Below are 27,704 nucleotides of genomic sequence, written 5' to 3'. Positions count from 1 at the left end.
CCTATCCCCACAACACCTACTCACTATGGGCCCTACTAAAGCAAACAGTCTAATTGGTCAATGTCTAAAAGCTATCGAGCATCAGAACAACCTGGCCACTATAAGGAAATTCTGCCCTTGGTATGTTCATTTTCCACCTCTCCATTTTGATTCTCTGGCTCCATATCTGCACAAACTTCTTATCCCAAAATACAGACGTGCTTTTACACTTGTAAGACTGGATGTTTTGTCATCTGCGGTACTTGAGGGTCGATTCCAAAAGATCCCGCCTGAGAAACGTCTTTGCCCCTGTGGAGATGGTAGCCCCGGAAAAGCGGCTCTCTACAAAGACCTGAGGAACGAGATCATCACCCCACTGATACTAACCATCCCAGGGCGCTCAACCACTGCCACAATGTCCTTCTATCAGATCAAAATGAGCAGATAACAGCAAAGGTTGCTAGGTTCATGGCAGGGGCAATCAGAATAAGGGCCACTAACTGACGGCTGAGTCAGGACTTTAAATTGTGCTCTTATATCAAACTTCCATTTCTGCGTATACTGTAATGTTTTACTGTTGCTATGGCCAATGGCTAATGCGAATAAAATTTTATCTTACCTTCCAGGCACTCCAGTCTTCCACTGCCTCCTGTAGAGGATTTTAGGTATACTAGAAAACAAAGTGGGACGTGGGTGGCGCTGTGGGTTAAACCACAGAGCCTAGGACTTGCTGATCAGAAGGTCAGCAGTTCGAATCCCTGCGACGGGGTAAGGTCCCGTTGCTCGGTCTCTGCTCCTGCCAACCTAGCAGTTTGAAAGCACGTCAAAGTGCAAGTAAATAAATAGGTCCCGCTCCGGCGGGAAGGTAAACGGCGTTCCCGTGCGATGCTCTGGTTCGCCAGAAGCGGCTTAGTTATGCTGGCCACATGACCTGCAAGCTGTATGCTGGCTCCCTCGGCCAGTAAAGGGAGATGAGCGCTGCAACCCCAGAGTCGGTCATGACTGGACCTAATGGTCAGGGGTCCCTTTACCTTAGAAAACAAACTAGGGCTGAGCAATATCTCGTTTTCAACATTGTGATATATCAGCAGCTAAACATGGTGATATTCTGAAATATCCCAAGGTCTGAAATTGGAGATCAGGTGTGGGGATGAGGGAAAGAGCATTCATGGAGATCTGGTGGGTGGGGTGGGTGCAGATCAGGCATGGGGATGAGGGGAAGAACAGCTGCAGAGATCGGATGGGTGGGGGGAGGATAGGAAGTAGAGTCACCTCCATCCACTGCATGGGTTGAGTGGGAGGGGATGGGGATGAGTGGGGGGGGGGGGGAGATCAAGCTGCCGCTGTGGCTGCTGCTCCTTTCCTGCTGACTGAGAAAAGCTGTTCCGCCTCAGTGCCAGGGGAAGGTAGTGCCATGGTGCCTTGAAGCGAGGGCAATCAGCTACCCTGTTTTCCTTCAGCATGAGGGAAGGCAGCTCAAATCAGCAGCAATATCATGCTAGCAGCGATATGTTGCTGTGAATTGCTAGGTCAAAATCGTTATCCTGGTGTGATTTCAAAACCAATGTAACTGATTTGTAAGAAAGACTGTACAACCTGAAAAAAGAGACAAGGCATATACTTTTGTAAACCAAGAAAATGTTTAATAAAAATATTTTTTTAATAAAAAAAAAATCAGTTTTGGCCAATATATTGAAAAATCTCTCAGGGCTAAAACAGACCATAAAATTTGTACTATTACCATGCAAAAATGACAAAATAGTTGGGGGGGGGGAGGCAAGGGACGGGGCCATGGACCCCCTGGGTGCATTCTGTAGACCCCCAGGGGTCCCTGGACCTCTAATTGGGAACCACTTGTTTAAAGAAAGAAAAATCAACCAATCTTTTGGGAATAATACGCTGCATCCAAACATAAGTATTATAAGACTTTGTTGGTGGAGGGAGCACCATACAGAGTGTCTGAAGCAGGAATTGGCATCTCTTTTGGAAGCCATGTGCCATGTCTTCTTTTTCTTTCTGAACCACCTCTCTGAGGTGTACTATTGAGATAGTCCATTTGATACAGTCTGCTGAAGATGTCTATGAAAGGGCCCCAGAGAACAGTCACATTTGTCAGCCTTCCTGCAGCTGATGATACAGTTAATCACCACTCTCTCCCTATTCAGACGCTAATGATGATGAAGAACCTGCGTTTTACAGATAGAACAAATACTAGGGGAGGAAGCAGCAGATTCTTTCTGAGCCTTTATGGCAAAAAGGAGCCATTGAGGTTGACAGCAAATTGGTCTCCCGCAAGGCAACAGACTGGCAGCTGGGCTAGTGAATTGACCCAACTTGGTAAGGACTACTAGCCTTTTCCTTGATGCTTATAATTACCACTCAGGATAACCATCTATCAAAAGTAAGAACTCTACATTTGAAAGGGTGTGCAAATTGTCCCTTTGGACATACTGAGGGCACACACAGGTGTATGTAGCAGTGTATGGTATATCATTCGACTAAGCATAAAGGATTAAAAAAAAATATTGTCAAGTAACTAGCTTTGCTAAATTGTTATGCGAGCAAAGAACATTTCCTCACATATATTCCTTATGCAATTTGTATTGCTACAGGATTGAATAGATGAGCTGGGCTGGGAGAGGTTTCCAATTCTTTGATTGTAAAGAGCGGCTAATTGGGTGCTTCAGACCTGGCAGAGAAGATACCACTTAGCAGATCCTCATAGTTAGTGAATTGCAGGCCAATGGCTCTTAATGGCTGTCTGCATTAATGGTTGGCAGAGATCAAAATGGGCTGCTCTTTTCCTTTCCTTTTCCAGCTTTCTCTACGTAAAAGGTAAAGGGACCCCTGACCGTTAAGTGTCAGGGGTGTCACTGTTGCTTACCTGGATGGGGAGGGAACAAGACGTTTGGGGCCACACAGTTGCACCACTGGGAACATCAGGTTGGCTGGTGGTCAACCCATAGCTCTGACCTCACCATTGTCCCACCCAGCCAGCCCCAGCCAGGTAAGCAGCAGCAACATCGGTGTCAGAAGGGGCAGTTTCGCCCACCACAAACACAGCTGAGGTACAGTGAACTTCGGTATTTGTTGGAGTGGTTTAACACTGTATCTTCACCTATGCTCAACATGTATATTTTCAATTAAGAACAAGTATTATGACAAAACAATGGCATGCCTCCAGTGCCCTCATCCCAAAATGAGACCCGGCCCAGTTAAGAACAACTCCCCTGAAATGTCTCATGGTTCAATGAAGTAGGGGTGGCATTACAGTATTTATCATGTCTTTTTTTTTTTTATAATAATTTTTATTGATTTTACAACATAAAGAAAAAACAAAACAAACATAATGCGACTTCCCCAAACCTCCCCTTCACTGCATCCAAATTTCAAAATTTTTAGCAATTCTTCATCCCATTTTTATATTTAATTCTCTTTAAAAAGAGTTTCTGCTTTATAAATTTCGATTTATAGCTGTAATTCTTAGTGTCCAATCCCCTGACATCTTAACATTCCGAAATTTTACAACAATTTTTAAGATAGATTTTAAATTTTTTCCAGTCCTCCTCCACTGTCTCTTTCTTCTGGTCACGGATTCTGCCGGTCATCTCTGCCAGTCCCATAAATTCAGTCACCTTGGTCTGCCATTCTTCCAGAGTAGGTAATTCTTTAGTCTTCCAATACTTCGCCAAAAGGATTCTTGCTGCTGTTGTTGCGTACATAAAAAAGGTCCTATCTTTCTTTGGTACCAATTGGCCGACCATGCCCAAGAGAAAAGCCTCCGGTTTCTTTACAAATGTCCACTTAAGGATTTTCTTAATTTCATTATAGATCATTTCCCAGTAGGCCTTAATCTTTGGGCAGGTCCACCAAAGGTGATAAAAAGTTCCTTCACATTCATTACACTTCCAGCAATTGTTATTGGGCAAATGATATATCTTTGCAAGCTTGACTGGGGTCATGTACCACCTATAGATCATTTTCATTATGTTCTCTTTCAGGGCACTACATGCCGTAAATTTAATACCTGTGGTCCATAACTGCTCCCAGTCAGCAAACATAATATCATGACCAATATCTTGTGCCCACTTAATCATGGCTGATTTAACCGTTTCATCTTGTGTGTTCCATTTTAGCAGCAGATTATACATTCTAGACAAATTCTTAGTATTGGGTTCTAGCAATTCTGTTTCTAACTTTGACCTCTCCTTCTGAAATCCTAGTTTTCTGTCCTGCTTAAAAGTTTCATTAATCTGGTAATAATGTAACCAGTCTCGGACTTTAGGTTTCAATTTCTCAAAACTCTGTAGTTTCAACTTTTCACCATCATATTCTATAATTTCACAATATTTTGGCCAGTCTGTATCCATGTTCAATCTTTTTACCGCCTTAGCTTCCATTGGTGACAGCCACCTGGGGGTTTTACTTTCAAACAAATCTTTATATCGATTCCATACATTATACAATGCTTTCCTAATAATATGATTTTTAAAATTTCTGTGTACCTTTACCTTGTCATACCATAAATATGCATGCCAACCAAAACTATTATCATAACCTTCCAAGTCCAGAATATCTGTATTCTCAAGAAGTAGCCATGGTTTCAGCCAGCAAAAAGCTGCTGCTTCATAATAAAGTTTTAAGTCCGGCAGGGCAAAGCCCCCTCTATCCTTTGCATCAGTCAAAATCTTGAATTTAATTCTGGGTTTTTTGCCCTGCCAGACAAATTTAGATATATCTTTCTGCCACTTCTTGAAACAGTCCATCTTATCTAAAATTTGCAATGTCTGGAACAAAAACAACAATCTCGGCAATACATTCATCTTAATTACAGCAATTCGGCCTAACAAGGAAAGTCTCAATCTTGACCATATATCGAAATCTTTCTTCACTTCAGCCCAGCATTTCTCATAATTATCTTTAAATAGATTCACATTCTTAGATGTTAAGTTCACCCCCAGATATTTTACCTTTTTAGTAATTTCCAAACCCGTTTCTCTTTGAAAACTATCTTTTTCCCCCACCGTGAGATTTTTTTCCAACACCTTTGTCTTGTGTTTATTCAATTTAAAACCTGCTACCTGACCAAATATTTCAATAAGTTCCAAAACTCTTTTTGTGCTAGTTTCTGGCTGTTGTAGTGTCAAAACTAGGTCATCTGCAAATGCTCTTAGCTTATAATGTTTAGTTCCGACCTGTATACCTTTAACCAGCTGGTCTCTTCTAATCATGTTAAGGAAAACCTCCAGTACCGATATAAACAATAGAGGGGAAATTGGGCATCCCTGTCGTGTCCCTTTCTCTATTGGAATTTCATCCATAACCATACCATTTACAATAAGTTTGGCCTTTTGCTCAGAATAAATTGCACTTATACCATTTTCAAAGTTCTTGCCTACCCCCATTCCTTGGAGATTCCTCTTCATAAAACTCCAACAAATATTGTCAAAGGCTTTCTCTGCATCCACAAAAATCAAAACAGCTTTTCTATTTATGTCAGTTTCCAAAAGTTCTAGAATATCTATAATATTCCTCACATTGTCTGACAAATGCCTGCCTGGTAGAAAGCCTGTTTGGTCCCTGTGAATCTCCTCTAACAGCACTTTTTTGAATCTTTTTGCTAGAATGTCTGCAAAAATTTTATAATCCACGTTCAAAAGTGATATAGGGCGGTAATTCTTGACTTGATGTTTCTCAGTTTCTGTCTTTGGTATAAGTGAGATGAATGCTTCCTTCCACGATTCGGGAGCCTTTTTCCCCTCCAAAATTTGGTTGCAGACTTCTTTCAATGGTTGTATTAACCAATCCTTCAATACTTTATAATATCTCGCAGTTAATCCATCTGGTCCTGGTGATTTTCCCAGCTTCATATCCTGGATGGCACTCTCTATTTCTTGGTCTGTAATTTTCTCGTTTAAACTCCTTCTGTTGTTTTCAGAGATTTTTGATAGTCCGTATTTTCCAATAAATTCTTCTATCTCCTGTTCATTTTTTGGCCCTTGTTTGTATAATTTCTTAAAGAAACTTTGAAAACAATTACTTATCTCATTTGGTTTATTAATAGACTTCCCATCTACTTCGAGTGATGTCACTGTGTTCAATTTTTGTCTCTTTTTCAGTTGCCAAGACAGTAGCTTCCCACATTTATCTGCAGATTCAAAAGTCTTTTGTCTCATTTGTTTAATTTTCCATTCTATTTCCTGGTTCGTCAATTCCATATATTGTGTTTGATAGAATTTTATTTCTCTTAATATCTCCTGGGATTTAGGCTTAGATCTCAATTTCTTCTCCCCTTCTTTTATTAGATTCCAAATTTTCTCTTTCTTCTCATTCTGCTTTTTCCTCTTTATTGAATTCTGTTGTATTAGGAAGCCACGCATCACGGCTTTACTTGCGTCCCAAATGATTCTTTTTTCTGTGTCTGATCTCAAATTGATCTCGAAGTAGGGGAAATTTGCAAAAAGGCCCAAGAAACACTTAAAGTATTTATCATGTCTTGTGTAAACCGAGAATAGATGCAAACCTTTCTCATAATAGTTTTTTTATTGACTGCTGAGGTCTGTTCTGAGAATTATAGCAGTGTTTTGAAAGGAAAAAAGAAAAATTACTTCCACTGCTGGAATGCACGTCCCCTTTCCAAAAACAGCTTGATAATGAAAACCTCTAATGAGAATCCTGCTTCTCTTGCCACGAGGAGGAGCAGGCTGAATTATTAACAGCTGGATCAGATTCCCTGTAAGCTCAAGTAGAGGAAGCTGGGGCATGTAACCAAAGTACAGAGATCAGATAATTTTCTGTAGCAGAGGAGGGAAGGGATACAGGGCCACTCCACCAGCACAGTTCAGACACCAGCAACTCTTGGCTCCTTCCAGTAAAGTGTATCTATCCTAGCTGGCTCTTAGAAGAACGGGTACTTGAGCTTGCTTATTTCCTTTTCCCTCCTGATCAGTTTTCATTTTGTGTTGTGTCTTTTAGAATGTAAGCCCGAGGGCAGGGATTGTCTTGTTTTTATGGATCCGCAAGATGCGCTCTGGGAGCTTATTACTATTTTGCTGATGAGCAGAATAATAATAAAAAAGAATATAGGATGGAGGACTTATCTTAATGCAAGTTACCTCAGTGCCTCAGCAAAGCAGTCTAAGAACATGAAAAGCACAAAGAGCTCCAAACAGCTACATCAACCATGTGAAATCTGTCTATACTACAGACTACGAAACCAGATTCACACCCCTGCTGCCTGAATTGAGTGCATCAAATAGGCCAGACAGCAATACAGGCTTAGGGCCAGCTCAACATTCTTGTGTACACCTAGCTAAAACATAGCCTAAGAGCCTTGCTGGGTGAGGCCAAAGGCCCACCCTGTTCTCACACTATAGGAAGCCCATACACAGGTCCTGAGTGTGATGGGGCTCTTCCCACTTGTGATTCCCTGCAGCTGGCATTCAGAGGCACACTGCCTCCACCAGAGGAGGTAGAACATGTTCTGAACATCCATTGTCCAACAGCAGATGTAGCTACTGTAGGAAAACCTACAACATGATTTCACTCTATTGAGAGACTATGGGGTGTGGAGGAAACTCTGGATGACGACTTGTTTGCTCTTCCTTCCTCTAAATTTGTACTGTTGCAGGATTTAAAGATAGAGGGAGATAGGGTTTAACAGCATGCCACTATCCTGCGGCATCTGTTTGAAAACATCTAAGCTGTGGTCCTCCTGTTGACCCACAACTTCTATCAACCCTGGAGACTGACTATGCAGACTAGGGCCCAAAAGGTGTTCAGAAACATCTGGCAGACTACAGATTCCCCACCCAAGTAAATTGATGCAGAGAGTAGCAGGCAGCTTGAGATCTTGCAGTCTCCTTTTGAAGGAGGGATTTTATATTCCTCGCTACAGTACAAAAATAGCTGCAAATACATATAATGTTCACTCCAGGACTCTGCCAATTCCAGGTGGTCCCATGTGGGCAGAACTAATCCTTGCTTGTCGCAATTTTTCTGGACAAAAGCTGGTTGCACTGATGCATGTGCCAAGCTACATCCGTTCCACCCCTGGTTTGCTTCTTCGGCTCCTTTCTTGTGCAACTGAGCCCATTTGCAGCATGAATTAAACATAGCTCTATTCTGAATGTGTTCTCTACATAGGGAAGCATTTGCTGTTTGACCTCCTGGATTTCACTTCAAGTGAGATTCTTAGCAGCAACACAGCTTCTTCGTTGCAGAGGACCGGGTTAGCCACCCAGCAAGGAACTAGAGCAGCCACCAACCACTTTGAGAATCTTTATTTTTGTAAAGATCTTTCTTGTTTAAAATCATGAGTTACAATGACAGGCCATACAAGGAAACCCAGTCAAAGTGCAAAGTCCACAAATTACAGACACAGCAGAGGATTCAGAAAGTTCTAAGTTTGGCTGGATCCCATGACAAGTTTATATGCAACGGTTTCTGCTACAGACAGAATGATCCGTGACTCAACAGGACGGAGGCAGCCTCAGAATACTGGAGAGTGCTAGATTCCCAGACTCATCCTCCCTTCCCCAAGCACTGGCCTGAAACCAAGAAGCACTTTGTGGCCTCCTGAGAGCACCACTCCAATCTGCACAGAGAAAAATCAGCATTGATTAGGGAGCTTTTCTCGCACTGAAAGAGTTGTCTTAATGACCCAGAATGCACACCGTTAGTGTGGCTCGTTTTGCTCAGTGTTGGGAACCAGAGGCTTCGTCAACCACTTGTTTGTGAGTTCAACCCAGTTAAGAGGCCATTGCTGACTCTACACAAGAAGGACTCCAGCTCACGCCATAAGCAAGGCAAAGAGCTCCTCACCTGTTCCCCTTTCTGGTCTTGTGTGTTGTGAAGATTACATTGGAGTCTAGTAGTTTGTGCGTTATAGTTAACAGCATCAGCAGCCCAGCTTCTATTATATTGGTGGGATATGGTCTTAGATCCTAGGTGGAGCAAGCGGCGCTGAATTGCAGCAGGCAAGGAAGAGCTACAGTGGGGACATCTTTGGGCCCTCCTAGCTTGCAGAGCCAGAGATACTGAGAAGCCTCCTGTGCTCATTTCAGGGACAGAATGACATCCCTCTCTTCGATCCTTTCAGACAGACCACCTTGAGGGCAGCTCTAGCAACAGAGCTTTAAATAACTGGGTGCAAGAGACAGCCAGGAACCAGCTGAGACAACCACTCTCTGCAGGCAGCTAGCTAGCCACTGTTGTTTTTTGTTTCCCAGTTGCACTGAGAACATGCCAAGTGAGTTATTCCACATTTCTCATCACACTTATGCCTTAGCATGGCAGTTCTGCATGCTGCCACGGGCCTTCCACATGTAGGTTTAAGTGGTTGTGCAAACCTGCTTTCTGCACTTACAGCATGCCCATTCACCTTGGGTGCAGTGCAATCCAGTCAGAAAACAGGAGCTGGGGGTGGGGAGAGAAGACAACACAGGCCACATAGACACTCTGTGCAAGGATTGGCCCTCAGTCTTCATTCCAACCTCCTAACAAGCTAGGCAGACCAAAGCCAGCAAGGCCTCAACCAATCAAATCAACCGAGTTTGGGCTTACAAAAGAGGCAAAAAGCTCTTCCTTTGCTGTGGCTCATCCATTTCCCTCAGTCTCTACATGCCTCCTCTCTCAGGGCAAAGATGCCTAGTTCCCCACCTGCACAAGTCCTCGTTTCCTTGCATTTTCACCTGTTCTGACAGAATTTGGGTCCTACTACATCATGGCTGAGAGGAAGCTTTGGTCCTCCAGGTGTTGTTTGATTCCAGCTCCCCTCATACCGTCACAGCCAGCACGGCCCTATGGTCAGGTATGGTGGGAGTTGTAGTTCAAAAACTAAACAGGCTACCAGCTACGTGTGTCTCTAATTAGTGTCTACAATATCTCCAGCTTCACACTAGGTCTTGCAGGAAGCAGTCCCTTGTGGTCAAGCCTTTTCGTGCCTCTTTCTTCCCAGACCCTGGGACTGGGGTCTTCCTAAGGGACTGTGGCTACAGGAGAGCTGCTCCTGCCAACAGCAGGCACTGTGTGTAGAACTCCACTGTTTCCCCCTTACATTTCCAGTGGCTTGATACCTGTTCAAACCCACCCAGCACAAAGAGAGAGGTAAAACTGGTGGTTTTGAGAATGGAGCCTTTTTTGGAAATGCAAGGCACCCTTGCTTTCAGGGCAGCCAACTTTATTCCCGCTACTATCCTTCCTCTCCTTCACTGGGTAAAAATATTTTTCATCTGCTCTAAGACAGAAAGTCAACAACCAACTGGAGGAGGAAGAGGAAAAATGAGCAGGGAAATGTAGATCAGTCTGCTCTCTGGTATGACCTGGCTAGGGAAGGGCAGATCATCACATGGATATAAGAACCATTTTCTATCACTCAAATGGATTGTGCCTAAGCCCCACCCCCTCCATCAAAGGCAGCCTCTCTAGGCAGCAGGAGGACTTATGCACCGCCATCCCACCCAGAAAGCCTCTGGTTGACACCCATCCTTTCTAGATCCGCAAATGTAGCCCATTGCTGGCATGTACGTAGGAAGGGAAAGGAGTCTTCGCCTCCCCAAGGTGTTGGCACGCAGGGAGCAGCTACTCTGGAGCAGGCAGGCACATATAGATTAGAATTACCATGGCATACTGCCAGGTGTCTTTAGGCCTCCCCCGCCAAGCATGTCAAGGTGAGAGGGGGATGCTGGTACAACATGCAGGCAGGCAGGCTGGTTTCAGTTTGCTCGGATCAAGCCATGTTAAGCAGCACATGGCAAAAGAACCAAATAAATTGGATACCCTGGAATCTACCAGGCTGAGCTTCCAAGGAAATTCCTTCTGTGGAGGAACTTCTAAAAAGAGCCCATGAAAGGGTCTTGAACAACTCCTTACAGGTTGGACCTCAAGAGTGAGAAGAAACAAACGAGGGAAGGCTCTATGCACAGATTACAGTGTGTTTCCATATCAGCGCTTTGGTGAATAGTTGGGAAAGTCATTCCAAGGGGGCTCTCAAAGCCAGTTCCACACAGGTTACACACAGATAGGGTGGGCTCTGCCTCCATTGGTGCAGGGATATAGGCTAAGCGGGTGCCTGATGTACCTGCACCACCAAAGATACCCAAGGGGAGCCAAGCGAAGATGCCCTACAAAATGTTAGAGTAAATAATAGTAGGCAAGGATTTTGCTTGGTGTGCTATACAAGGCTCCAAGGAGTTACAAAATGGGAGCCTAGTTTGGCCTGGGAAGAAGCAAACATTCTTTGCAGCTGGTAAGACGAGTCTGAATTTAAAGCCCCAAATTTCCATCATCCTACCCCTTTTCCCAGCAGGGCTAGACTCTTGCTGCTCCCAGCAGCTTACACTTAGCAGGGCAAGAGATGCCACTGCGCACTTTGGAACAAGCCCCAATTTGGCGAGGTGCCGTGATGAGAGGTTTTTTTTAACAACAACCTCCAGGCAGCCAGGTATGTACAAGACACTGTATCCAATACAGCCGCAAAGCCCCAACCCTGCACAAAGGTGTGCAGGCATTAGGGCAGGTGCTGAAATGGCAAGGCAATGTATGGGTGGGGGCGGGGGGCGGATACAAACGGACAAGCCTTCAGCAGGCCTGCTATTGAGGGTGTGCAAGCAAACGGTCTGTCTGGAGGAGAGTGAATGAAGCGGGACATTCCTCCCTCCTTGAGAGCCCTGTTCTCAGAGGACAGGCCTAGTTGCACCCAGGCACAGAACCCAGCCGGCTCAGCTGCCCTCTGGAAAAGGGCAAGGCTGCAGAGCACCTGGAGGTTGAGAGGCTGCTGAATGGGCCTCGGCTGCTGCGATCGCCAACCACAGCTCTTCCGCAAAGGTGGCGGGGTGATGTTCTGCATATTGTGAGCCCCCCCGAAGAGAGATTTGGATCCAGGGAGTTTGGGGGAACAACAGAAATCACCAATCAAGGAGAAACACCAGGAAATCCAAAGAGGATCCAGCAGGGCAGAGAGTGGGCAGGCAGGCAGGCAGGCAACCAGAGACCAAAGAGATGGAGCCCTCTCTAGGTGGCAGCCTCTCTGCCTGCACTGGGGGACAGAAGAAAAGGAAGAGCACTGGGAGGGTTTCAGCACCAGCAGGTCTTGGGGGAGTGCTCTGTGCCCTCTGGCTTGCTTGCCTCCTCCTCCAGCTCAACCAGGTTCAGTTCATCAGCCGCATACGTGCGGAGTCCGTCCAGCTCCTTCTTGTGGGCCTGCAGGACCAGCTCTGTCAGACGAGTGAAAGACTGAAAGACATGAGGGTTGTTGCTGTTGTTTTTTTTTTAAAAAGTGAGGTTTAGTACATAGCTTTAGATCAGCAAACAAGTCTACACAAGTTACTAGCCCACAATGTATTTACTAGTGTGCTTGGGTGCACATGTCTAAATGTTTTAGACATTTGAGGTAGATTAAAAAGCAAAACAAAAAACTACTTCTCAAACTTTCAGTTTGGTTTCCCACTTGATGGCAAATTTTATTTGCTAAGGCAAGAGTCAATTTACAATCCAGTTTTAAGCAGGAGTTACGTGCATGTATAATATGTCCCACTGAGATTAACAGTGGGCACCTGCTCCATCTATGTATGAGTTTTGACACTAATTGCTAACATTATCACACATAGGGGTGTATCCAGTGGACGCCATTTTTGCCAATTCTGCTGCCCACTGCAAGCCACTCCTGAGGGTTTAGAGACCACCCAGAACAGGTATGGGATATGGCACGAAAGGCTACAGTAGATGGGGGGGTGTGAATCCAGATACACCACCGTACATAAGTGTAAGTACTTCTGAGATTAAATAAAATATATATGTTACATTTGCAACAATATATAGTGCAACTTTGCTTTCTCTCCCAAAGGTGAGGTGCCTACTGGCTGCTATGGTCAAAAACTACAGGTGAGCCCAAGGATTTTCCATCATGAACTCTCTTTTGTTCTGTATCTCCACTTGCTCTGCAAAGGTGATACACTGGCTGCAAAGCACCAGACACCTGGAAGTTCCATATGCAGAGTTCTTACCTCTTTGATGTTTACGTTGGTGCAGGCACTTGTTTCATAGAAATCCATGCCATACTCCTTGGCCAGCTGGAAGACAGAAGTTCCGACAGCTTTACATACAGGTATAATAGTGGCTGTCAATAGATTGTACAGATAGATCTGAAGAAACTAGAACATCACCACCTCCAAGACTGAGAAGATAACTTGTATTATTTTTTTAAAAACAGGCTAGGTAACATTTGAAGTTTCTGAATGGGGGGAAAAGAGCACTGTTACAGGCACAGCATCTCTCTCTGATTAACCAGGGCTGGAAAAACTAGTAAAATTAAGTCCAGCTCCAGACCCCAGTGCCATCTCTAATATAAACAGTGACCCGGGGACACTGTAAAACTGAGCTTGTCTTTGCCAGAAGAAAACCAGCTTCCAGAACCCATTTCCACAAGTTCCTGGACATTGACAAAATTTAACTGCTCCTACCATCTAGTTTTCTAGATCAGACTCTGCCCTGGTTCACACCCACAGCAGACGAGGCAATCAACCTGTTCCTGACTATACCAGACTATGTGGGGGTCTCACACAACTGCATGTGCTTCTGAACAACAACAACAGAACCTATCCCATAGCAAGAAGGGTTCCTGACAATGCCATTGTCTTATATAGAGGAATTTGGTTGGGGCAAGATCCAAACATATGAGCCCCCCTTTGTCATTTGAAGCGGTACAGTGTGGAACAAGTTGGCTTCAATCAAACATAGGTTCCTGAATAATGCTCTCCCCAGAGCCCAATAAGTTTCCCACAAGGCACTGAAAATGGAGGATAAGGGGGCTGCCACTACAGCCATATAAAAATGCTTGTGGTTAGTACAGCTGCCGTGGAGACTGCCATTGACCAGGCCCTTGGTTAGCATTGCAGCCTGCCTGGCTAGTGGACACTTGTACGCCATACCATAACAAGGTTCTCTGGGCATCTCACAATTAATAATTATGAAAACCATTTTAAACATAAAACCAAAGTTAAAACAGATTTTTAAAAAAGAGAGGCCCAGACCATATCGTTATTTACAAGGCCTGAGTGAACAGAAATAGCTCAGTAGCAGAGCATCTGCTTTGCATATAGAAGGTCAGAGGTTCAATCCCCATCATCTTCAGGTAGGGCTATGAGGGGGCCCTGTTTGAGACCCTAGGTAGTACAGACCATCTGACCCACCTGGCACTGTCAGTTTTATTATATCATCTGCTATGAGAGAGGCTTAGGTCTCAAAGGAGAACAACTAGCAGTTACCCAAGAAGTTTACCTGGAGGCCTTGCTCTTTGCCTACTTGCCTCTTCTCCTCCTCGTCTGCTTTATTCCCAATGAGGATCTTCTGGACGCCATCTGGGGCATACTGGAGAGGAGGGAGAGACTTTAGCCCATCCCAATCAGCACAGATTAGAAGCAGCATAGTTAAAAGCTGAGCTGTACGGCACAGTTCAGACTTGGGATTGTCAAATGCACCATTCCTGTTGCCTTTTAACTGTTGCACAGGGCAGAGAATTTTCATAGCAAATGGCTTCTTCCACCGCTGCAACACAAACATCTGGAAAATGGCAGCGCCCAACGCATTTCTGATCTTAACAAAGCAATTAAAAGAATCGCAGGATGGTCTTACAGAAAACAGGGCTTCCATAGACCAAGGCCAATCAAAGAAACAGGGCAGCTAGAAAATCCCCCCAAATCCAGGGGCCAACAGAGTTGATCACACATGCCCAACAGCATCTCCTTCAGTCCAGACCTGTTCATCTCCCCGTTAGGTTCACTGCAAAAGCAGTAGATTACTTCAGTGCCAGTTGTGGCAGAGTGTTAAGAGTCACCATGTCAAAATGGGCACCACCTTCACCAGCCCAGTGCCTCCAGGTGTTCTGGACCACAACTCTCATTAGCCCCAGGACTGGCTGAGGCTGATGGGAGTTGTAGTCTCAACACATTTGGAGGGCACCAACCTGGCAAAGGCTAATCTATAAAAATTCCCTAACAGTGTAAAGGCAGAATGTATGAGCACAAGGACACAAAGTTAGCACCCTGGCAGTATCCAAGATGCCTCCATCAGTTATTCAACAGCAGTGTATTTTATTTATTATTACATTTATATACGTAGCCACCTATCAATAAATATTCACTGGATGGTTTACATGCAAAACAACATAATTGTTATTATTAAAAAATAAAGAACTGCCTTTTGCTGGCATAATACAGCTCAGATTTAAAACACGGTTAAGGTTTATTAGATGTTCTTCTAGTCCCTGCATAAACTTCTAGTTAGCACTTGCTAAATACTGAGGAGCTTATACAAGGTACAAGTCCTTTTACAGGAAATAAGGACACCCCAAAAGTGTTATGCCTTTTTCAAGGACATCCGGAGTGTCCGTTGAATTCCCAAGGCTATTTTAATCCTACAATCTCTAGATAAACCAAGCACCTAAGCCAAACGTGCTATTTCTCTGTTTGAACAAGGCTTCTCAAGACAAGAGAGTGCATGTATATACAGACACAGGCCTTGAGCAGGAGCAGTTCATCCGATTTTGCCATGGCAACTTCTCCCACACTGGGGCCAACAGTCCCCAACAATAGGGGGAAGAAGCAGGGAGACCTCCTTGCTTACCTCATCTACATCACTGGCCCATTTCATGATGTGCTGGTATGAGCGCTCACTGCTGATGTCGTACACCAAGAATATCCCCTGGGGAGAGAACCAGGTCAAGAAAACAGAATGGAGTAAAACGTGCATCATAAACCCAAAGGTGAAATGACTTCTACTTACAGGGAAGGTAGGTAGGGGGGTGTGTGTATGTGTGTAATTGTTAATTTAATAGGACATTCCCTATGCACCCTCTGCCCAGGAATTATGCTGGAGGGTTGAAGAAGAGGAACTAGACATTTGGGGATTATTCTTTCTTCTGTCCTGTTAGATTCTGCATGCATCTGCATGTAGGCCAAGCTCCTTGTGAAACCTTCATGGCAGATGTGGCCTTTAACTACTACCGATAAACCAAAAGCATTTGTGTTTTGACAGTTGTTCCTACAAGATTGTTACAGAGCAGGCTGCCACCATACTAGATAACAGACAACTGTTTAATGAATATGTCAGTCTTTCCCCCTGGGGACCTGGCTAATCAGTCTGCATTCCCTGCAGCAATACAGCAGGCTTCTTTGGCTGCAGTTCTACTAAACGCTCCTTATACACTAGGCTTCATGTCTCAGAGATCTAGCACCACTATGGCTCAGGGCATCAAATGGCAGGTGACAGCTGATCTACAGGCAACAGTCAGGGGGCACAACATTTACCGTATTTTTCTGTCTATAAGACGAGGATTTTTACCCAGTTTTTTAGGTCTAAAAACATGGGTTGTCTTATCCACGGAATATAGCAATTAAATATATATAAAAATAAATACGGAACTTGCTCTAGCAGTCGCAGCTCCTGGTAGTGGCAAGCCGTGGGGCCTCCGTAGTCTGCTTGCCTCCTCCCACTCTGCCCGCCCTACAGCGGGGAGGGAGGCTGTAGGCAATCCGTTTTTGCCGTGCAGTGTCTTCACGCAGCTCCATTTGTGTGCGGGTGACGCAACGTTACACAGGAGGAGCGCGGCGATTGAAGTAATATCCCCCCACCCACCGTGCCTTTAACATCAGTGAAATATTGCACTCCTTCTGTGTAACGTTGCACCGCCCACACACAAATGGAGCTGCACAAAGACACTACAGGTCACACATGCAGCCTCCCCCACGCAGCCTCTGCCCACGGGAAAGGCGCGGAGGGGAGAGATATCTTCGATCGCTGCAGCCAGCGCCTTTCCCGTGGGGCATTATCAGTCTGCTTGCCTCCTCCCACTCTGCCCACCCTACAGACAGAGGCTGCGTGGGGAAGGCTGCATGCAATCTGTGGATTTTTGGACTGCTTTCTCATGGGCCAACATCACTGCATTTTATGCACCAAGCTAGCATCAGTAACACTAAATTCCTAAAGTATGCAGCTTGTCTTCAGCCCTCGAGGCCATCTGACATCCCCAACCCGGGACTGCTGACTTGCTGCCTTTCAATTTAGCTGAGGTTTAATGTTGGGACCCTTTCTGTGTTCCAGTGCTAACCTTTGTCAGCATTAGCCCCAAAGTTGTGTGTCTCTCTCTGTGTCTGTCTCCAAGTAGGAACTTATGGTCTGGATTCAACTAAGTTGTTGCACTTGCAGAAGCTACTGCAACAAGATCCACTGGTGCAACAATACTACCACCTCCTCTCCATGTGCCCCCCCCCAATTCTGCTTCGGAGGGTAGGGAAAACCCCTAGAATAGTGCATGGGTGAAAGGGAGGCGAGATTCAATTCAGCAGGATGATCTCCTTAGCACAATGTTTAATTCCACTCAATACAGTGGTGCCCCGCAAGACGAACGCCTCGCAAGAAAAAACCCGCTAGACGAAAGGGTTTTCCGTTTTGGAGGCGCTTCGCAAAACGAATTTCCCTATGGGTTTGCTTCACAAGACGAAAGGGTCTTGCAAGTTCCTGCGGGGTTTTTCCCCCCTTCCCCCCCCCTTTTCCTAAGCCCTAAGCCGCTTATCAGCTGATCCGCTAAAAGCCGCTAAACCGCTAATAGCGCTAATCCGTTAAGCTGTCAATGGGCTTGCTTCGCAAGACGAAAAAACCGCTATACGAAGAGCCTCACGGAACGGATTTATTTCGTCTTGCGAGGCACCACTGTATCAAAAAATGGAGAGAATGTCCACCTCTGTCAGGTCACCTCCATGAATTTTGGTTACACTATGCTTGTATCTCTGGCAACAGATGAAGATGTCAGAGAAATAGCACTGAGTCCAATGCTGGGACAATTCCTGCAAAAGTCAGCTAGTCCTTCCCAGGTCTCTCTATGCTTTTTGTGCTACTTCTAGTCTAGGAGAAAACAGTTTTACCTGGGCTCGCCTGTAGTACTGCTTCGTGATGGTCTGGTATCGCTCCTGACCTGCAGTGTCCCTGGAACAAAAGCAGATGTCATTAGAGTTACTCCAAGTTACACACAGACTGAGGGCCATGCACTGCAATTTTTATCCACATGATCCATCTGGACTGCAGCAGAGTTGGCGCTCACATGGACAAGAGAATTATTATCATCAGCTATTGGGTTGTATCCAGCGCTGCCCATGAGTGAGTGGAACAGACTTCTGCTTATGAATCAGCACAGGAGGGTTGGGATAAGCTCCAGAGAAGGGGGGAAGGGGCTGCAAGGAGAGGAGAGGAAGGTGAAGTCCTGTTGTGCAAGCTGAGGTCTCCTTGTGCACTGTTGGGATTCTGCTAATCGTTTCCAAAGTGATTAAAGAACAAAAGAGCCACTACCCACAGACTTGCAAACTAAGATCCATGATGCAAGAGGCAAAAGGAAGAAGAAAATAAGAAAAGTTGGGCATCTGTTCTTTAAGAGCTACATAGTAGTTCTTAGAGTGACCAGCTGGAACAGAAATAGTTCATGGAGAAGAGGAGCCAAATGGTAACTGCCTCAGCTGATGTAATGGACTGGGCCCTGTTATTCCAGATCACACTCTGTATTATACAAAGTGAGCGATGGGATAGCCAGGAGCAGTTCTCAACATTACACAAATTCCTCCTCCTCACCCCTGCTAAAGTAGCTGCCAAACACACTTCCTAACATGCAGCCTTGACTTTCTGCCACGTCAGAAGACAAGCCCAAACAGCAGATTTGTGCTAAACTGCAGTCAAGTCGTCAAAAAGCATGACTAATTGTTGCTCTGCAGTATCATCTTATGACCGACTTGCTCTTTGATCCACAAATGGTCATCGTCACTAATATTGTCACAAGGCGATTTCCTTGCAGTACAGGCACCCAAGAACACACAGGATCACTTCAGCTATGGAGGTTTATGCAATTTGGCTGCTCCCTGCTGGGCAGTTTTAAATCTGCTCCTGTCAAGACAATCACATCTAGGATCTTCCTAGAAAGATATATCATTATTTTCATGCTGACGTACAATGAAGCAACCGTGTCCCATTTTAAAAAGACTTATTTTGTTTTTAATTAGTTATTTGAATGCTATCTAAGACCCCCACCCCATTATTTCACCCCCCCCCCCATTAGAAACCAACACCATAAAGTGGAAAACTTCCTGGGTCAAAGCCACTCCCCTTCTATTGCATGAAAACAGGATAAAGCACCAGTGGTGCTGGGGTAACACTAACACTACCTAAAAAAAGTATGTTTTTCGAAATAACAACAACAATAGTTTGAAATGGCCTCTGTTGCAGTTTAGGCATGGAGCTTTAATCCACACCCCCAAAAATAGCCCCAGTCCCCATTCAGGCAACCACAGGAAGGCCACACTACACACATGGTATATAACAGCCTGTTACATTACTGCCCAGGAACCCAAATGGCCTCTCCCTCTCAGTCCTACTGGACCTCCCTTTGCAGATGGCGTTCAATAACCACTTATTGATTCCCTGCTACTTTTGATAATTTACCAAGTACTTCATCTACAGAGTGCTTTACAATCTCTCTGCATGTTCACTTTATGGAAATCTTGCTGGCTGAGTTACTTGCCATTCCTATTTTACAGATAAAATAACTGAGGCTGAGAATGGGCAACTCATCAAAGTTCTCACAATGTATTCACAGCAAGGAACTCTCATCTGGTCTCCCAGATCCAGAGTTCAGCTCTCTGTCCGAAGATCTACATTGCAATAGCTAAAACCACTTACCAGATCTGTATTCGGACCTTAATGCCATCTACTTCTATAGTCTTCATTTTAAAATCAACTCCTGTGAATAACAAAAGCAAAAGATAAGTTACAAGGGCAACTTCATCCCTAACCAGTAGATTCTGCTGAGTGTAATTACGGTAGTTTATGTGATGTTTAGAACATATATATGGAGACCCACAAATATCCATGTACGTGTTTCTCACATGCAGCATCTTCCTTGGGCTTGATTCAATCGAGTCCCACTAGCAGAAGATTGTGCAAGTCCTTCCACTAGTGCAACACTGCTTCCCCCCGTCCAAAAATTGGCTCTTAGGGGGCTTGATAGTTTCCCCCAAAACAATGCTTGGGGGAAGGGAGAAGGGGGGGGGGAATCATTCCATTGGATGAGCTGAAATGCTTGCACTGACAGAACCAATGCCATGGTGCTACATTGAATTTCTTCCCCCATATCTATCTTCTCTTCAGTCTACTGCACAACCATCCCACGATGTGAATATGCAAACAACATTCACACACACACAATCTAAGAGTAGATCACCATTGTTAAGGAGCTGGATCCTCCCTTCTCTGTTGAACTCCTTCTCACCAGCAGCCCAACCTGTCTCTAGCCTTGCTATACAGCGCTGACAGTTCTTTTAAACTTCTGAGCAGTTGACATATTCATACAAACTCCATAACACTACAGCAGAGTCAGTAGCTAGGCAGAGCTCATTTTAATCAACTCCAACTAGTGCTCTCACTCTGATGGTCACCAATCTCACAGAACTACGGAGTAAACACACCAAGCAGGCCTCTGGTTGAGGTCTCAGTGTGTGGGCAAGATGTCACAGCTGCTGCCAGACAGCTCACAGCTTAAACCTTTTAGGGCTTCAAAGTTTAAAACCAGCCCTTTAAAATGGGCCACTATACTTGCTATAATATAGATGTTGTTGACGCTGACAACAGTATACCCATCAGGACTATGGCGACTGCTTTTTGGACCAGTTGAAGTTTCTAGACACTATTTAAAGGCAGTCCTGTGCAGAGTGCCTTATCTGCATCTAGTCTGGAAATAGATCACTGTGGCTAATTTTGTCCTCTGCAGAAATGGCCACCATTGGCATACCAGCTGAAATGAATGAAACACACCCCTAGGTCAAGGTTACCAGATTTTTTTCAATGAATCCGGGGACACTTTTCAACTTCCTACTAAATAGATGGATTTTGTCAAGGGACTGATTTGTAAATCTGGGGACTGTCCCCGGGAAACAGGGATGTCTGGAACCTTACCCTAGCTACCAACACTACTTGGGCTTCACTATTCAGCACCCAAGCCAGCAGCATTTGCAATGCGGACTTGGGTCTTTAAGGTGAAGTGGAACCTCATCTGGGGAATATCCCAGCCCACAGCACCTTTGTCTTGCCTAGATTTAACCTCTGCTTGTTCACCCTCATCCATCTCAGAATTGCCTCCAGGCACCAGTTTAGAGTTTCTAAAACCTGATATCAGAAGATGGAAAAGAAAGACAGAGTTCCATGTCATCAACCTTTGGATGACTTCCCCCAGTAGCTTCATGCAGCTCTTAAAACACACGGAAGACAAAACAGAGCCCTGGGGCACCCTGAAAGCCATAGGGCACAGGGCAAGATTTGCCCAACATTATCACCCGAGAACTTCCATCATGGAACAACAAGAACAAATGTAAAAAAGTGTCCACTAAGTCCAATACCCAATAGTTGACCCAGAAGGATACTATGGTTGATAGCTTTCCTGGACTTCTCAGTGGCTTTTGATACTAACAGGGTAGCACTCCTTCCATCCTTCCTTCCTCCAGAGCACATCATCCACCAGGGTGACCAAGGCTATTTCCATCCCAGAGCTGGGCCTGGCCATTGGTGGGGTTGATGACAGTTGGAGTCCAACAACATATGGAGGGGCGCTGGCTGTCCACCTCTGGTCTAGACCAATGTGGGTCATAAAGAATAGTTTACTATACAATCTAACGTATGTTGCCTTTGCATGCTCAGCCATGGTGTGTGTATGTGTGTGTGTATAAAAACAGGACAAGAAAATCTTACTGGAGTAGGGAACATACCCATGAAAGGTATGTTCATTTTGTCAGAGGTTGGAGATCTAACCTTAGTAGGCTGCGCAGCTTCAACTTATCTGTGAACTGGTCTAGATTCTTTTGAAGCCTTTTCTCCTTGTATAAGAACGACAGCCCAACTCCCCAGTTCTCTGCAGGACAGCCAGCAAAAGCAGAAAGCACCAAAGCCTCTGTGTGTTTCTTTGAAGTTTCTACTGCAGCCGCTTGCCCACACTGCTGAAGAAGCAGATACCTTTCAGCAGCACAGGGGACTGCAAGATAAATGCCACCAAAGCTGCACACAGCTTCCTACGCAACCCGTCTTTCCAAGGTGGTGTGCCACAGTGCAATAAAGCTTGGCTGACAAAACACCTCAGCACTAACACATATGCCCAAACCAAGCACCTACCTGCTGCCTTGAAATATTTCTCTTCTGAGTTTGTCATTCTTCTGGTTGCAGGGCAGGGTAGAGCTGCTTGAGAGTACCAGGTTTATAAGCCTTGCATGAGGCCTTCCTCATGTCAGCCATAGCTTAAGAAACTGTGGCAATCAAACCCAGAAGTGAATGCATAAGACAACAGTTTTTAGATCCATGATTGGGCAGGTTAGAGGCTACAGAACAGGCAGGTACTTTGCATGGAAAAGGCCCCAGGTCCAATTGCTGGCATCTTCAGACATGGCTGAGGGAAGGGACTCATCTGAAAGCCTGGAAAGGTGCTGCCTATCAGGGTAGAGAAGGAAAGACCAAGGTAGGTGGACCAGTGGTCTCCCTTGGTGGAGGCAGGTTCGTACATCTACCAGTAGTTGTTAACTATGAGAAATAAATGTTAAGACGCAATATAGTTCCAATGATCAGAAACTGATTGCAAACCAAAAGGGACGGTGACCCTCATGCCTTGCTTATAAATTTCCTCCAGGAACCCAGCTAGCTTCTGTTGGGACACAGATCGCTGAACTAGATGGACACTTGGCCTGATCCAGCAAAACAAAGCCTTGCATTCTGCACAAAAAAAGCTCCCTGATCCAAGATTAAGTTTATTTTCTCCTCAGAAAATTGTGTAGCTTTCTGAGGGTGACTCACATATCGTGCACGATTCACCAAGCAGGAACAAGTTGAAAGTGATCCTTTGTACTCCGCAAGGCATTTTCTACTCGCTCTGTGGTCACAATGAGAACTTCATTAACTTAACGCAGATGAGGACTGTGTGCTTGCGTCACCGTGTGGGAGAACAGGACCATTTTGGAAATGGTCCACTGCTGGAGAAAATATAAACTCAAGGAGGAACATATCCCATTACAAAGCTATTCATACATACAAGCTACCTGGCTAAAACCGGCCATGGTCAACCTGAGTGGGTTTAAGCTCAAGCATATCTAAGCAGCAGGTCACATGAAGAACAAGCTTTTCAAGAGAGGTGGCACTTCTGTTAACTCCACTCTTCCACAACCCTCCTAATGTTCCATCTCAGGAGAATAGGGAAGTGGGGGCTAAAAACCCAACCTAGTGATAGTCTTCACTGCCTACTCACCTGAATGAAGACCATTTAATACCTGATTTCCCCCCTATAAAGCAGAGTGGGGGACCTGTGGCCCTCCAAATGTTGATGGACTACAACTCCTATTATTCCTTACCATTGCCATGTTGGCTGGGACTGATGGGAGTCCTACAAATATCTGGTGGAGCCACCCTTGCTAAAAGGAGGTAATCTCCCTGAGTGAACACCACTGTGAGTAGTATATTTTGCTACAAGCCTACAAATGGGGTAGTTAGGGCACACCCTGGAAGTGGAAGTGGCAGTGGCCATTCTTGTTTACTACCATTATTCCCATGGTACATTGGACGGCAGCAGCATTAGGTAGAAGGTAGGCCACGATCCACTTGGTAGATCTCTGGGTGTTTTGCAGTAGATTAGTAAGTGTTTCTCAATTGTTTGACAATAGCAACAACTAAAAGGCTTCCCTTGCTAAATTAAAGGGCTTGAACAAAGAAACCAGGAATGGATTTTTGCCCTGGACTGAATATGTGCTTGATTCTTAATGTGTGTCTGCCTTCTTGAAGCACTATTTTACACTTGGCTTCAGTTGGTGACCCTCAGGATTCTACAAATTGTAATAAAGCTTAAAGCCTGCTCACTGGCCAGATAAGTTACTGGAAGAATGAGTGACTTATTGGAGGATATTAAGCAACTGGAGGAGCAGAAGAGAGGAGAGACTCTGTAACATATGGATGCAAATACATATCACGAGTGAGGAATTGGGTGAAATTTGGAAAAGCATGATTTACAAGAAATCATGGGACTAAGCAAAAAACCTTGCTTTCTTAGCACCAGAAGTTCCAAGAAAGCTTTTGAAAACCAGAGCTTTATTTCTGTATGGACAATTTTCCTTTTCATAAGTTTGCTAGTAACAATGGATGCCAACTGCAAACAAATATTATGCAAGCTTGGCAGTGTCAATGATTTTAGGTTGGTTTACTAAATACTAGTAATATAAACTTGCTAACTTAGACCACTCTCTAGAGCAAATGAACGTTTTCCAATGTAAACTGAAAATTTTCTCTTTAAATTACTCTTACAAATTACTCTTTTAAAAATCCCAATTTATTTTTTTCTTGACTACTGACTACAAAAGCAATTAAACAGGAAGTAAAGGGAATTTCATCCTATTTCGTAAAATAGACCATGATAGGAAAGTAACTTATTGGCCAGAAAGCTAAATACTGGAATATGCAATTCTTCGGTGTATGGCAGGGATGGGGAAACCTGTGTCTTCCACCCCAAGGCTACTGAACTTCAACACCCATCAGTCCCAAACAGATGGGATGATGGAGGAAAATGGGAACTTCTCACTTTCCAGAACGATTCCATCATAAGCTTGCAAACTGACCAAATACTCAAATCTGAAATTAATAGCTTCAATACTAATGCCCAACCCTCCCCAACCCACATGCATGTTGGCTTTACTTGCAAGTCCTATGCCTGATATGGGCTACAGAGCTCTTTCAGATGGCGCTGTGTCAAGATGGACATGCCCCAAAGCAGCTTTCTTCTCAAGCTGCCAGCCGCTGAATGCAAGCCTGAGGAATCGAGCCATAGCTGGGGAGCTTCAGGCCCAGAGGCCAAATGCAGCCAATCACACCTCTCTATATGGCACCTTCTCTCCCCAGGCCACACCCCTAACCCTTTCCTTGAATACTTTTGACTGCCTGGAATGTGTCCTTGAAAACCTGCATTGCCTTTTGCTTGCCTGGATGGAGGATAGAGAATGTGTGAACAAACTAACTTATTGTATAGATGTAAAATTTGCTTTCGTTGCTCCACCCACCTTGGCCTCTGGCCCCACCCACTGGCATGTGGCCCCTGGACAGTTGCCCAGAAGGGAATGTGGCCCTTGGACTGAAAAAAATATGTCCCCCACCCCTGCTATAGGTTATGCAGCCTAGCACAATGGTAGAAACGAATGGTTTCTACAGGAAAACATCAACATGTTGCCCTTGGCAGGCAAAGTCAGAGGCAGGTGGGGAAGCTCAGCCACAGCCTTCTTTTACCACATTTCAGGCAATGCTTCATTATCTCACCATCACCCAAAAAAATCCTGCACGATCTACAAGTTATTTTTGGACATTCGCTACATTTCTAAAAATGAAAGGCACACTAGTAGTCACACCTTCTGAGATGAAAGCCTTGTGCCTAATTTCAGAACTGTGGGGCCTGACTGAGGTCATTCTCTGGGAACCTCCATGTTTTAAAAAGTCCCTTTTTATTTACAGTGGTACCTCAGGTTACAGACGCTTCAGGTTAGACTCCGCTAACCGTGAAATAGTACCTCGGGTTAAGAACTTTGCTTCAGGATGAGAACAGAAATCGTGCGGCAGTGGTGCAGCAGCAGCGGGAGGCCCCATTAGCTAATGTGGTACCTCAGGGTAAGAACAGTTTCAGGTTAAGAACAGACCTCCAGAATGAATTAAGTTCTTAACCTGAGATACCACTGTAATGTGTTTCATGACCAACAGAGCTAACAGAAGAAGAGCCCTGCTGGATCAGGCCAAGGCCCATTTAGTCCAGCACTCTGTTTTCACAGTGGACAACCAGATGACCATAGGAAGCCAACAAGCAGGACCCGGGTGCAACAGCATTCTCCAAACCTGCAGTTTCTGGCAACTGGTATCCAGAGGCACACTGGGTCCAACAGTAAAGGCAAACCATTGGAGCTAGTGTGGTGCAGCTGTCGTGGCAGGGGTCCCCAACCTTTTGGGGCATAAGGACGTATTCTGAAATCTAAGAAACTGTCAAATGCACCATAAAGTACCCATTTCACAGAAGAAAAACTGGTGATGCTCAGAACCGCCCCTCAACTGGCCAAAACACCTAGACTCCCAATAAATAAAATGGGGCGGGGGGAGAGCAGGCAATGTCTTTCCCAACCAACTAAACCCCATTGCAAAAGCAAAAAGAAACCACCCAAAAATCTCTACTACCTTGAGCTCATTGGAGAAAAGGTGGAATATAAATGCAAAATATAAAGGCCTGGTATTACAAGCAGCTAAAACCAAAGTTTATCCTATCATCTGCTCTTGGCCCTGCATATCACTCAGAAAAACGGGGCACATCCAATGTTTAGTCTCTCTTAAGGATGCTTTGTGTGTTATGTTCTGAGCTCACCAGCATGCTCCCACAAGTCACTCCTGTGTCTAAAAATAGAACGGGCTCATACAGTAGCTGCTTCCAGATTCTCAGCACACATATCTGCCTGCTAACACCCACAAAAAAGCAGATGCTCCTAAGAAACAGGCATATTCCACGTTATGGGTTTATTAGGCTCACGTAGGACTTATCAGAGGGCTGTTTTTTTTAAGAGCTCATGAGGAGCCGACTTTATTCCCTGGGACTAGCATAGCCACCACTGGGGATTTCAGAAAGCAAAACGGGTCTGCCTTCCCTCTGGCTTTCTCTCTTCCATCCTCTCCCCACCCCCATATGACTCATGGTGTTATGCCTACCTCATATTTTCGAACAATGACGTCGCATTTATTTTCACCTTTGAGGTGAGCTGGCATTACTGCATTTAGCAGCAGCAGCAGCAGCAGCAGCAGCAACAACATGTACAGTGACCGGAGAGCCTGGCGGTTATTGAACAAAAACTAGCTCCCAACACAGGCAACGCAGGAGCCAAGGCCCGGTATTGGTGCAGCATCTAACAACAGGTAACTGGAAGCAAAGGCACTGAAGGGGGGAGGACCGGGATTTCAGGGAGAAGGGGCGCTTTTCGCGATCCCTGCCTTAGTAAGGGGTGTCAGCTTTGCTTCAGGGAGCCTGAGCCTCAGATCTGAATCACCTCTCGGGGCTTGCTATGGGCAGCTGTGCAGGTACATCTTAATCCGTGCCAAAGACGCAGTGTCTTTACGCGCGATGCAACCCAGCCACCCCTCCCCCCCAGTCCAGCAGCGATGCCCCCAAGGCCGCAAACGTGACCCACGAGGTCTCCCTCCCTCCAGCCGGGCCCCCGATGATGCCCTACGAAGGAGTCGCTGCGGCTCCCTCTTGTTCGAGGGCGAATCTCGTCGGTCCTCCTCCGCCTTTGTCCCCGCTCCCGGTGGAGACGGTGGAAGAGGCCAGGCTGGCAGATCCCCCCCCCGCGACTTCTCTTCCTCCCCTACCCGCCCCGGCGTACCGATGGTGGAGATGTGCGAAGGGTGGAACTCGTTGTCGGTGAAGCGGCACAGCAAGCAGGTCTTGCCCACGCCCGAGTCCCCGATGAGCAGCAGGCGAAAGAGCACGTCGTACTGCTTGGCCATGGCGGGCGCCGCTCCGGCTTCAGCCCCGCGCGGCATCCGCTGCCATCCCAGCTAAGCGCGCTCTCCTCCGCCCGCGGCGTCCGTGCGCGTCTGGGTAGAGGCAGCCCCAGCCGCAAGACCCGGCGGCGGGCGAAGCGAGGTGGAAG

At 45.5% G+C, this 27,704-nt stretch overlaps 1 protein-coding gene and 1 long non-coding RNA gene across 2 annotated transcripts; one reads left to right on the top strand and one right to left on the bottom strand.

The window, feature by feature from the left end:
- Positions 1-1,311: 1,311 nt before the first annotated feature.
- Positions 1,312-9,028, top strand: LOC309328594. The gene is made up of 2 exons (XR_014150835.1): positions 1,312-3,240; positions 6,451-9,028. It is a non-coding gene; the product is annotated as an uncharacterized lncRNA (long non-coding RNA).
- RAB15 (RAB15, member RAS oncogene family) lies at positions 8,247-27,704 on the bottom strand. Its single transcript, XM_081838548.1, has 7 exons — positions 27,435-27,704; positions 19,696-19,756; positions 17,898-17,958; positions 15,601-15,678; positions 14,257-14,346; positions 12,984-13,049; positions 8,247-12,213 (listed from the first exon to the last, which is right to left on the bottom strand). Exons 1-7 carry the CDS (start codon positions 27,592-27,594, stop codon positions 12,055-12,057), a joined length of 675 nt encoding a protein of 224 aa, XP_081694674.1. The 5' UTR covers positions 27,595-27,704; the 3' UTR covers positions 8,247-12,054.

The sequence above is a fragment of the Podarcis erhardii genome (genome assembly GCF_964252035.2).
Source record: "Podarcis erhardii genome assembly, chromosome: 1".
Lineage (NCBI taxonomy): Eukaryota > Metazoa > Chordata > Lepidosauria > Squamata > Lacertidae > Podarcis > Podarcis erhardii.
This window is presented reverse-complemented; position numbering and strand designations above follow the sequence as displayed.